General features: G+C 34.8%; 1 protein-coding gene across 3 annotated transcripts in view; it reads right to left on the bottom strand.

The window, feature by feature from the left end:
* GABRB2 (gamma-aminobutyric acid type A receptor beta2 subunit) overlaps positions 1–13,776 on the bottom strand; it is a 257,751-nt gene that overhangs the window by 43,326 nt on the left and 200,649 nt on the right. For all 3 annotated transcript variants that reach the window (XM_003268612.4, XM_030825581.1, XM_030825577.1), the window contains exon 7: positions 333–470. In XM_003268612.4, coding sequence (XP_003268660.1) covers positions 333–470 — 138 coding nt within the window. The remainder of the gene's footprint in view (positions 1–332; positions 471–13,776) is intronic.

Here is a 13,776-nt window from a genome sequence, read left to right as displayed (position 1 = left end):
TATAATGTTGGGGAACAGCTCTGAGCCAGGTCTTTATTCCTCTTCCTAAAAATTAGTCACTTTCTAAAAATTATTCTTTCTAAAAATTAGTCACTTCTCTGGCAAATGAGATACACAGAGATGATCCTCTCAGCTCTGCTGGGGTGGCTTCTGGAAAAGAATAGTATGGGTCCCTAGTAGAACAACAGGCTTCATGGGAAACTGAGGGTTTTCATTGGATTTGTCTTCTAAACTCATTGTGCTTCCCTGGGACATAACTCTAATATAAGTGAACATGTTTAACAAAATATGGTGAAGATTATTTTCCCTTAACACTTTTCCATGATACAAACCTGTGGAAAAAACAACCTTCTTGGTGATAAGTTTGTAATCTACAATAGAGAACTGTGGAAGTTCAATTTTCGTTACTCCTGTTACTGCATTATCATCGCCACGCCAGTAAAACTCAATGTCATCAGTTGTGTATCCATCTGTGAAAGGAAACATACACATGCACACACACAAATACAGAAAACAAAAAAAACAGACAGAACAGAAAAAAATACCTGTTTAGAAGATGAACTATGTAAATAATATAAAGATATAGCTAAAGGCTTTTATGTGTTTGATATCATACTAAACACTTCAAGTCTATTACTGTATTTAATCCTCATGACGATCTCATTAGGGTAGTATTATTAGGCCCATATTAGACTTACAAAAGCTTAGAGAAATTAACAGTATAGATTCTCTTGCAACTAGGAAGTGGTATAGTTGGGGCTCAAACCCAGGTTTACCTGATTATGAATCCCATTCTATCAAACATTATCACATTATCATATAACATTATCACATAACCCTAGTTTTTACTTTATGAGAAGATAAAATAAGAGAACAATAATTTAAACTATTAGTATAATGCTGATTATCAAATTCTCCCCAATATAAAGTATATGAATTACAATACATTTGAATTTCAAGTCAGAAGAGAAGTGATTACGAAGAAGAATCATCTGTTCAATATTCATGTAGTTGATTTTCAAATTTGACTTTGTAGCATATTTAGTTTCCAAGAAAATCTTCCACAGAAAAACTCAAAACAACATTAACTCCAATCGCTTTGAGGAGTAGATATAAATGTATAGTGTACATTGGACATGCACAGTGCATTTTGGAGGCATGCTTCCATTCATTCCACAACTATTTATTAACACCTACTATGCATATCAGGGCACAGTTGCTGGGGATGAGAGTCTATATAACAAAGGCATACTCTCTGTTATTAATGACACTCTCAATTCACAGAGTGGAGTACAATCTTAAGAAATGAGCACACATATAATCCTAGTTAGTAAGCAAACCTATAACAGCAATGAATAAGCACATATTAGATTGTAAACAGTGCTATACAGGGAAGTATGCCATAAAATCCAGTGAATATTAATAATATCTTACAAATTCACCCACCCTCCAAAAAAACCCCAAATAAAAAGCATATGTCACATTCCATGTGAACAGATACCACATTTATCTTTTCAAGGAACTTTTGCATCTGGATAGTTGATTTTCACAAGTCTGGGAGATAGGCAAGATGGACATTGCTCTGCTATTTACAAAAATAACCCAATAAATTTAAAAGACTGCTTAAATTCTTTGCCTTTTGACATGTGACTAGTCAGTGTGACAGAGATGACAAGAATACCAATCCTTGACTCTTAGCCCCAGATGATTTTCAACAAACCACTTCTTTTTCCTCCAAAGAGAGGGAGTTCAATCTCTAAAAGAAGGTAGAAAAAAATGTTGTTGTTTTTTTTTTCAAAGAACTAGGATACCTTCAATTGGAGAATCTACATCAAACAGCACAGTTCAGGCTGTATGGTTTAGCTTTTCTAGAAATCTACAGTTCCCTTTGTTCATAAGAGTAGCCATCTTTATCTGATGCAGAACTACAGTTTTTTGGAAGAGTTATAGAGCATTTGAACTTCTAATACCACAACCAAAGGCCTCCGGATATAGTTAATGATTTTTAAAAGGCTTCTTTACTTGCAAACACCACAAACTATATTGAAATCAAAATTGTAGAGTTTTAACTGATTATACGCCAGCAATATTTTATTAGTATGATCTGCTTTGCTATAAATTCTTTTTTTATATAACTTTCATTTAAAACTAAATTTCAGGGCCAGGCACAGTGGCTCATGCCTGTAATCCCAGCACTTTGGGAGGCCAATGCAGGAGGATCACTTGAGGCCAGGAGTTCAAACCATCCTGGGAAACATAGTAAGACATTGTCTCTATGAAAAAATAATAAGAAATTAGCCAGGCATGGTGGTACATGCCTATAGTCCTATCTACTTGGGAGACTGAGGTGGGAGAATTAAGTTCAGGAATTTGAGGTTGCAGCGAGCTATGATGGCACCACTGCACTCCAGCCTGGGTGACAGAGCGAGACTCTGCCTCTAAAAAAATATAAATAAATACATAAAAGTAAATATCAGACTCATGATTTCAACATACATTCCAGGTATTAAGTGAATTGAACAGTAGGCAAATTCTCAGAAAAGAGCCCCTCGCTTCTGTATAAAATTCTCTACCCAATCCTGAGAAATGAGATGCCTATCCCATAGGATAATGGTACTTTTCCTATGATTTCAACTTTCCTAATATGGTGACAAAATACTCAGTCTGAGGCTCCATGTCAAATGTAATCCAATTTCCTATCAGTTCTTTATCCATATCTCTCAGTTATGAAGTAGTTCAGAGACATTGACAATCCTACCTTTGATAAACCAGTTTAAAATAACAAAATGACTACAGCTCCTAGAATTGAACTAAGTACTAGGAAATGCACTGTAAAATTGTTTATTATATAAACATGAAAAAGGTTATTTATGTAAAAAGATGGTAATCACTTCCCATGAAGGTAGTCCTAACCAAGATACTCCTTGGTTTTCCAAGATAGTAAGTGACCGCATGTTATAAAGTAGCAACTGCCATTTATTGCGTTAGTTGGTGGTATATACTAGGCACTTTGTTAACTAGACACCATCCCTTTCTACAGAGAGCTAAAGCCTCTACTTCAAGAACACTGGGTTTAAGATGCCCAAGAAACCAGTAGAGATTCTTATTTAGCTAATCAGGAATTGGCTTGGGGATCTGATTTTCTTTTTGATAAGCATTCCAGATAATTCTATTGTAGGTGACACATAAAAACACTGAGAACCACTTGTCTAGCAAATGAAAAAGATAATGATAGCAATTAAAATAAATGCTGTTATTTATTGAGTGATGTTATTCATTTTACTAGGAAGTCTATTAAGCACTTCACTTTCATTATCTCATTTAATCTTCACAACAATCATTTTATAGGTGAATAGTGTTTATACACATTATTTGAAATAATGAGCCCTGATACTGCAAGTTAGTTACTTTTGTCTTTATCTCATTGTTGAGAAAACTAAGATTCAGAGAGATCAAAGACCTTGCTAAAAATCACACATCTGGCAAATTATGATAGAGTAAGGACTTGATGCCATATCTATGTGACTGACCTCAAAGAAAGCATTTTTTTTCCACTGCATTCCCTGCCCCACCATTAGGACATAAAAAATACATGCTATATTCAAGAAATGCCCATTTTTGTACAAACAAATGCAGCCATTTTCCAAAGAAGAGAAAAGAAAAATGAAACACTCAGTATTTCTTATATAAGGAACTAGGTCTAAACTAATAGAGTATATGTGGTCCTCCAGGTTTCTTCCCTCCTAATCTTCCTCAGTATTTACCTTCTTTTATCCATTGCTATAAATATTATAACAGAAGCTTATCTGTAGGCAGAGGAATGCGAATGTCTATAGCATTTCAACCAGGTTATATAAGAGATGCTGATTAGTTTTCCAACAGCAGAAACATTACTAGGAACTGCAAACTTTTGGCAAAATGACAGTGTTTGCTAGGCAATACCGTGTGTGAAGTAGGCACTCAGTAAACATTATTAAATTAATAAAACAATTATTTAATGCACATGTGACTTTGGGCTGGTGTTGGTTTATGTAAATGCTTTCTCTAGATATTTATATATTGTAAAGGATCATGCACTGCATTTTTATTTCTGCCTCTTGCTCTTAGCATAGTGCTGGCACACAGTTGGCACTAAATGAACGTTTTCTGAGTGAGTAAAGAAACACCCAATAAAGAGAACTCTTTAGAATAATTCAAGGTTGTTCACTATATATTTCTCCTGTGTATTAGTTCATCCTGAGTTATTGCACATCTCTTTGTCTTCTGTTTCCCAACCTGTAAATTGCAACACTAATATAATAATAATGGCCACTTCATAGAGCTGTCAGGCAGAAAAAGAAAAAAAGAAAAAAATATAAAATGCTTAGAACAGCACCAGCAGATAATAACAAATATTTCAGTTGATAGTTATTCAAATAAGAATTATTAAAAATGAATGTAAAACATATTTTATGTCCCATTTTGTGGTTATTAAGTGAATACAGACAATTTGCACAATGGAAAACATAGTTCTTCAACCACACTTATAGAACTCTCCAACGTTTTGGAAATTGCTAATAAGAAGTTTCAAAGTTATTTTGATGTTTTGGGTTTTGGAATCTGACACAATAAACAGCACACTGTATTTACTTCTGGCTACTGCCAGTCTTAGAAAATCCAATCCTCTTGACTTTATTTTAGGCTAACCAAGAATAGAAGATTGCAAATGGAAAGCAAATGTTGCTATTGCATCATCGGTTTCTGAAGATGAAAGAGCAACGAGCTCCATGACAGTTCCAGGGTGGTCAAGTTAAAAGCCAACTCAATATACTATGTAGGATGAGTTTAAAGCAGACCTTGTTTTCTTCTTTTCTTTGGATATTCTCTGGAGGAATATTTAGCAGGCTCTCAAAGTGATTAAAAACTAAAAGAAAACATATGCAAATATATATGACCTGACTTTTACAGCTTTCATAATAATGATGAGTAAAAAAAAATTAGATTTCCTTAAAAAGATATCAGAAGGAAATGCACTGAAGCACTTCATTAATGTATTGCAAATTAAACTCATCATTTATATTTTATTCATGGGATTCCAGAAACTGAGTCATTAAATAATTTCATATTGTTATCATCAAAAACATAAGACACATAATAATTCAGAGGGCCTATAAATAAACTAAAATACAAATTCACTGGAATTCACCTGAAGAAATTAAAGTAATATGAAATGTTACAAGCCTCTGATCAGGAAACACAAATAGAAAAATCTATAAAATATATATCTATAAGATACGAATGGTAGATACGTTCTCATTGAAACATTGATAAAAACATGTATTATATGGGATCTAAGAAATAGAAATATCATTTTAAAACATATACACAATAACTAAATATGATCTCACAACTGTGATATTATCTGATTATATAACTTGGCATTTTAAAAAGTTATTTTCTCTCTTTACTGTCAATCTATATATTTTGTTATCTACTAAGTCAATATTTCATTTTCGAATTGTTTTACTGTGCAAAAAATCTGAACCTGTGCCAAGATATTAAACAGCAGGAACCAATGAGAACGTTTAGAAGAGGTGAATTAATGCCACTATTTATTTTTTCTTTATTTATATTTTTTTTATTTTTTTTTTCTAGTGGGAAATTAAGGTGACTTATTGTTCTCTCATTACTTATTTAAACTTTGTTTCTCATTTGGATTGGTAAATATTCTAGGATTGTATCCAATATAACAATTGTCACATAGCAGTTTCTTTAATCTGTTAATGTTGTCATCATAACCAATTGGCAATCAATGAGAACTATGGGTCAATGTTATTGCGATAGTTCACACTAGTCATGGTGGTTTCCATCTTTTAAGAACCATCTTAAAAGATGCATAAATTTAATGTGTACATCACAGCATTTTATGTGTACATCACAGCACTTTTTGAATAAAATACCTCACCATAAAATAATTTAACACATACCCTCCATTTGTATCTAAAATGTTGTATAGTTACTATTATTAGTCTGTAAATAACTATTAGTAAAACTTGATTTCTGTTCTGAGAAACACTAATCTGTAATGTGCTTCATGGAAAAGGGTTATGCAATCAATATATTTGGGAGTAACTACACATTTTGACTCCCTATTATAGAGTCATAAATCATTTAAAACAGTAGCTTAGGAAAACCTGCAATAAATAATCTGCTTAATTTTACTTACTCCTGGAATATTCCAAATGTATTTAACCATATACATTTTTTAGCATATAAAAATGCCCTCCCTGGTATAATCATTCCATAAAATACTGGATTGCAATTATTCACAAATTTTAGGGAAGCCATACACAGTGCTATTTATTTATGTCCCCTCAAAAGCCAGGTAAGCACTGGAGAAGACCCACAGTCCCTCAGAAACATATTCTGATTTTTAGTGGGTTAACCATTTTTCCCTCCAAAAATGTTTCCAGGAGAGAAAAAAGTTGCAATAACATAGAGACAGAATTATCTTTTAATGGAGCAGGAGAGACAAATATTTCAGGGAAGCAGCATGATTGAATGTTCAGCCAGAAGGCAAGCGTCCTTCTCATGACTAGTTTGAGTGACCATAATTAGAAGTCTGTCAGTCCACCATTAGAATGAAATCCACTCCATGCAGAGACCTGTATGCTCTGCAAAGGTACAGGACTGAGCGCAGTCAATGCCAATTAGAGTCACTGGGATATTTCGAGAGGCAGAGACAGACACACACTTCTCAGTCATAACTCTTTCAACTCAATATCGAAAGTGTTCCAAAGACACTCTGAGTGATTGCTCTGACTCCTTAATTGCATCTTATTCTTCACTCTGCTCTTTAGATGAACTGCTAGACACACATTTTTTTGCTGTCAAATCATTTCTAGACCTCAAGTAGCTCAAAATAATCGACCTAGGGTAGGTCAGGCTTGATTATCTAGTGGCGTCTTAGTAAGGACACCATCAAGTAAGTCATGGTCCAGCATTCATCCTTCATCAAAGATGACCTATTTTTGTGTGTGTATGTACAGTTTTTTGAATTCAAATCTTATGATGTAGGAGAATAGGAAATCATTAACAATCAAGTAAAATGTCAGATTGTGGGTTTTAAAGACCATATATCCATTAAAATTCCAATGCAAAACTGTGTATTTGTTGTCTTTGTATGGGAGCAAGGTGATCTGGTGGCCGTGTCTACAAATTTGGCTCCACGATGTGTTTCTTAAATTTTCTTACTTATGTTTAGAGAGACTAAGCAATTAATCTACTGACCCAGGTAAAAGAAAGCAGTTAATAATAATAAACAAAATAGCCACAACAACAATAATAATATATAGCAGCTACCAACTATAGAGCCCTATGTACCAGGCAGTGCCTTAAGCTCTTTATAAGGTTCGTCTCTACAAAGAACTGAAGTGTTATCATTATCAGGATTCTTCCCCTTCATCTAACATTGATTTGTCCATATGCATGGGCTCTAAGTCCTGAAGTAATGTTGACAGGTCAGAAAACCTTTGGCATACACAGTAGGCCAATGCTTCTTAAGCTAATGTGCACAGAAATCACTTGAAAATCTTGTGAAAATGCAGATTCTGATTTAATAGGTGAAATCCCAGATAGTGAAGTTCTGATAAACTCCCAGGTGATGCTGATACTTTTTGTCCGTGGACCATCCTTAGCATAGCAGGAGATTGGGAGATTTTTACTGAGCATAAGTCATTTGCCATGCGGTAAGTGTCGGGCAAGGAAAATCTTGTATCTAGCCGTATCCAAAGAAGAACAAGGTTTTTTTCTGAACAAAGGTTTTCATAAGCTCCAGCATTAAAATATTTTTTCCTAGTTCTATTTCCTTTACAAGGAATAAGAGGAAACATTGCTGATGCTGTCTCTATTCAGGGGCCTGGTTTCCTTAAATAGTCTATAACCTACAATCACCAATAGCAGAAAATACACAGATGGGGCTAGGTCCAAAATTTTTCTGCAAATTTGTAGTCATGCTAGTTTTATTTAAATATTTTTCCTCATTAGGCTAAGAATACTGCACTCTGGCATTGGATTTCTGCATCTTTTATTCATATTCTTCAATAGACTTGTCAGCAACCTTTTAGGGTTTCCACCTTCCTCCAATTTATGCTACATATGCTGGTACTATTTGTTTTTTTAAAAAAAAGTTGATGGGAAACAACAGATGCTGGCAAGGCTGTGGAAAAATAGGAATGCTTTTACACTGTTGGTTGGAGTGTAAATTAGATCAACCATTGTGGGAGACAGTGTGGCTATTTCTCAAGGATCTACAACCAGACATACCATTTGATTCAGCAATCCCATTACTGAGTATATACGCAAAAGATTATCAATCATTCTACTATAAAGACACATGCACACATATGTTTATTGCAGCATTGTACACAATAGCAAATACTTGGAACCAATGCAAATGCCAATCAATGGATAGACCGGAAAAAGAAAATGTGGCACATTTGCACCATGGAATACTATGCAGCCATAAAAAAGATGAGTTCATGTCCTTTGCAGGGACATGGATGAAGCTGGAAACCATCATTCTGAGCTAACTAACACAGGAACAGAAAACCAAACACCACATGTTCTCACTCATAAGTGTGAGTTGAACAATGAGAACACATGGACACAGGGAAGGGAACATCACACATGGGGCCCTGTCGGGGGCTGGGGGCTAGGGGAGGGATAGCATTAGGAGAAATACTTAATTTAGATGACCAGTTGATGGGTGCAGCAAACCACCATGGCACGTGTATACCTATCTAACAAGCCTGCATGTTCTGCACATGTATCACAGAACTTAAAATATAATTTAAAAAAAGAAAAAAAATTTGATTGGTATACTTAATATTTGTGCACTTTGTATCTTATAGCGCAATAAAAATTTTAAAAGATGAAAAAAGTTGATGATCTATTTCTATGCTTTAAAAATCAAAACAGAATAAAAAAACAAAAACACAGAAAACTCCTTGATGGATTTCCCAATTGGGGAAGTGAGAATTTCCCACTTCAATTCAACTTCAATGCAAATTCTTCAGGCATTCAAAACTCCATCATTGTAGCTTCTACCTGCAGCCTAATTTTCTATTATTCTTATTCTTTTTCCAAATCTCTCATCTTTTGCTCATACTCTTCAGCAATCCTCAGAACTCCTTTGACCTCAAGGCTCTGGTTCAAGTTATTTCAGTTACTTGAAATATTTTCCCCTTTCACATCAAATTTCTGCACCCTTTAAAGACACATTTCAACTTCCAACATTCCCAAGACACTATCTTGTTTTCCTTAAGTTGGAATTGTTCTCTCTTTACTCCTCTAATATTTCCACAGCACTCTAGTTGAATTTCTACTAGTGTGGTTCTCACAGCCACTTTTGCATTAGAGGATTTGTGGATGTGTTGGATAGTCTTCCCCTCTAGATTGTCTTTCAAGAGGGTGAAGAACCATGTCCGGTCCTTCTCTGTAGCTCTTTTCCTTCTTAATACAGGTCTTAATTCAGAGTGGCACTCACACAAGTTTGCTAAACTGAACTATCAACTTGCTAATCCTTTTACTTGTGGCTTCTCAGATTCCCCTCTGAGAATATAGTGATGAGCAGATGTCATTCGCAGAATTGCAAGGTAGTTGGATTGCAATCCTAAGCGTCATTAGTGGCTTGGGATATGGAATATCCACGTGCTTGTCTCAGAGTATCAAAGTCATTAAAAAAAAGGCAATGCTGCCAGTACCTGTTTATAAAAGGTATCTACCAAGTTGTAGTAAAGGCCTCTGTGTTGAGGGAAACTTCTTGATGTTGCTGACTTTTAATTCGTATTTTCATTCCTAAGTTGAAGAAAAGCTTCCTTTGAGTGGCCATGACCCTCTGATAATGACTGTCTCTGGCCTGATAGATTTTGGAAACCACTCTGCCACAATTGTCTCCAGAGGGAGCTAATACCTACAGCTCAAATGGAATAATGTTCCCTGGCGAAAAGTGGATATAGTCACACAGAAGAGTTTGTTAACTCAAAAGTGATAATGGAAGATATTTAAATTAACAAGGCCAATTGAATGGTCCAGGTGATATGCACAAATGTGCAATAAAGTGTCATCAACTGTTACACCAACATATCTGCTTTCTAATAAGAGGTAACAGAGAAAGTAAAGTCCTCGCTGAATGATGCAGGAACTGGTCTGGGTCTCTCCATCTTAACCCATTCTTTTGTACATCTTCATTGGGATAGGGGTCAGCTGAAGACTTGCTTATTTAAGGGATTGCAGGCAGGATGCTCCTGAAGATAAACCTTGGGTGTAAAAGAGTTATTAGTCTGTAATATGGACTGGTAGCGTGTATCTTGACTAATAAGACAAATTTTCATACTGTCCCTAACCTCTAGATATGAACCCTTATCTGTGCTATCCTCTCTTAGCACTTAGTACATTTAATTGAAATTATCTGGTAAGGATTTTATCTTTTTTACTCAACTATGAGTTTTTATTTAAACAGAGACCATACGTTCTTTAAATCTGTAACCATGGCTTGGAGCAGAAAGGAGGCAAATATCAGCTATTTAGTACATATTTACTGAGATAGACTGAACTTGTGTTAGGAGAAAGGGCTCATGTAAATAGCAAGACAGAGACTTTGGAGGCAGACAGCAGGCCTGCTGCTCATGCAGACATATATGCATAGTTAAACATGGCATTGCTATTTTGTCTAGGAGAATCAGTTCAATTGATCTAGAGCATGAGCTTTTTAAATGGCCACTAGCTAATATTTCTAAAGCATTTCTTGTGTGAAGGCAAGTACTTTACATGCATTGCCTCATCTAATCGTTAATAGAATCCTTTACTGGAGAAACTATTTTTCTCATTTTACAGATGAAGAATGTGCAAGTTAAAAAGGTTAAGTGACTTGTCCAAATGCCAGAAATGAGGATTGAACTCAATCTGCTTTAACACTGAAATTCAGTCCCATAGTTGCTACATTTAAGGGTGCTACATTTAACACTTGACACTATTATTCAAAGCCATATTTTTGAATTATTTTGTAAAATTACAAAAAAATCTGTAATTATGTACACTCTACTTTGTAATGTGACTCTGCAGCTCCCCGCATGCAGAGGTAGAGTATTTCCCCACGCCTTGAATGTGAGCTGCCCTTGCTACTTGCTTTAATCAAAAACAGTATCCTTGGGCCAGGTCTAAACTTATGCGGCAAACAAGCCTTGGATAGCCTGCAGTATGATGAGGGCCATGTGACTCAGTTACCTTCATCATGGCAGCCAGCCAGTCTTCAGCTCACCTGTGTGAGGACCACAGATGCATATGTGATCCCAGCTAAAATCGGCTGGGCCTGGCTTGGATTGGCAGAACCTCCCAGCTGACTTGCCTTCTGAGTGACAATAAATGTTTTTTGTTTTAATCTACTAGGTTTTGGGTTAGATTAAAAAGTAGCAAAATCTAATGGAGAATGCTAGGTTCTGTAGAAAACAGAAAACAAACCATTTTTCCCCCATTCACTGAACGATTTATACATCTTTACTTCCAGGATGACATTCATAATCACAGCTGGACATTGCTAAAGGGAATTTCCAACTGATTTTATGAATATTATAGGTTAAGCCATATGACATAACACAAATCAGAAGACCTACCTAGGTTCCTGTCCCTGCCCTGCTATACATGAGCTGTAGAATTTTGAGCAAATCATATACTCTTTATAGAGCTTAGTTTCTATATCTGAAAAAAAATTGTTATTCTAAAACAGCAATTCTCAAATTTTTGGTCTTAGAACCCCTTTATACTGCAACATTATTAAGGATTACAAAATAATTTTGTTTATGTGGGTTATAGCACTTCATACTTACCATGTTAGGAATTAAAACATAAACTTAAAAATATCATTAATTAATTGAAACCAACAAAAATGATCCTATTATCTAATGAATATAAATAACATTTTATGAAGAATAACTATATTTTCCAAAACAAAAGAAAATTAAGAAGACTATATTGTTATAAATTTCTGTAAATCTCCTTAATGTTAATGATTAACAGAAGATAGTTGGATTCTCACATTTGCTTCTACATTTATTTTTGAAATACCTTATTTCATTTAGCTCCTGGAAAACATGACTGTACATCGTGAAAAAATGAAACTGAATAAGGCAAGTCAAGTCTTGGTTTTGTTATGAAGAAACTGTTGACCTCAAGGACATATCAAAAGGGTCTCCGAAACCCCCAAGTGTCTCTGGACCACACTTTGAGAATCACAGTTCCAAAGGATCTGTAATCTAAAATCCTGTGATTTAATTAAAATTATAAATAATTCATTAAAATTTTAATTATTAAAAATTACCAAAAACTAGCCAACTTGTCTTCCTCTTTAGTAGAAGCAAACATAATTCACTTTTGAATAGCTAGGGATTTAAAGGTCATTGTTAGTTTTAGACTAAATTAATATAAATATATATTTGAAAACTTTTAAATTTAATGTAACTCATTTGGTTATCCTTTGATGAAGTGGAGCTTATATATTTTAAAAAGGAAACTAATGCATTTGTATATAATTGAAGCTATTGTTCATTCATTACAGACTATCAACCTACCAAAAGGCCAACGTATGTGAATAAGTGAATTGCCAACTCTCTTCATATGCCCCTTAAATACCTATGCAAATTAATTCACACAAACAAGACTCTGAAAGTGACTTCATTAGTGCTGGCTAAGAAGTTACCTTTTGGGGCTTCTCGCATAGCATAAAACATTTTCATCTCAAAAAAAAGTTATGCAGAAAATAGCTCAAGTAATACAAAAAGCCTTGATCAATATTTATGCAAATCTGTTCTTTTCTAAACTACCAATTATATTCCTGGCTTCAGGAAAAAAAATTCCTTAAATAAACTTAAAAAAAAAACCCAAAACAAAATACGGGACCTACGAGAGATATTAAATGATTATTAAGATATTGAAAAATAACTGCCATTTATTAAAGAATCATCAAGACCCAAATTCAGTCAAGATAAATGCAACATCCTTAGGTATTTATAGTTTTTGTATTCAAGTTGAATATGGAATTAATATGCCATGGTGATTTGAAAGATATGTACACAAATTCTTTGATAGTCCACAAATGGTGGAGCTTAATTCCCCTCCCCTGGAGTGTAGGCTGTATTTATTGATGCACTTATGAAAAACAGAATACAAGAGAGGTGGTGAGGTGTTCCTTCTGATATTAGGTTGTAAAAAGATTGAAGGTTCTGTCCAGGATTTCCTTGCAGCCTTTTTCCGTCATTCTGATTTCTTGCTCTTCCATGTTGTAAACTGCCCCATGGAGAGACTTGCATGGTGGGAAACTGAGGGAGCTCTCCAGATAACAGTCAGAAGAACTGATGCCCTTTTCCAACAGCCTGCAGGAAACTTAAGCTTGCCACAACTGCTTAAGTGGGCTTGAAAGAAGAGCCTTTCTTGTTTGGGCTTTCAAATGAGACCATATCCCCAGAAAACAGCTTGATGGCAACTTCATGAGAGACCTTGAGCCGGAATCCCCTAGCTAAGCCAACCCTTATTTTTGATCCTCAAAAATTATAAAATAAGAAATGTCTGTTTTAAGCTGTTAAGCTTTAGGGCAATTTGATAATCAGACGTAAATAAATAACAAATCTTTTCATAATAAAAACTCTTAGCAAATTAGGTATAGAAGGAATGTAGTCAGAACGATAATGGCCGTCAATGACAAATCCACAGCCAACATTCTACTTAATGGAGAAAAGTTTAAAG

Source organism: Nomascus leucogenys, chromosome 2 (assembly GCF_006542625.1).
Source record: "Nomascus leucogenys isolate Asia chromosome 2, Asia_NLE_v1, whole genome shotgun sequence".
In the NCBI taxonomy this organism is placed as follows: domain Eukaryota; kingdom Metazoa; phylum Chordata; class Mammalia; order Primates; family Hylobatidae; genus Nomascus; species Nomascus leucogenys.
Note: the sequence above shows the minus strand (reverse complement) of the source record. Positions and strands in the feature narration are given on the sequence as shown.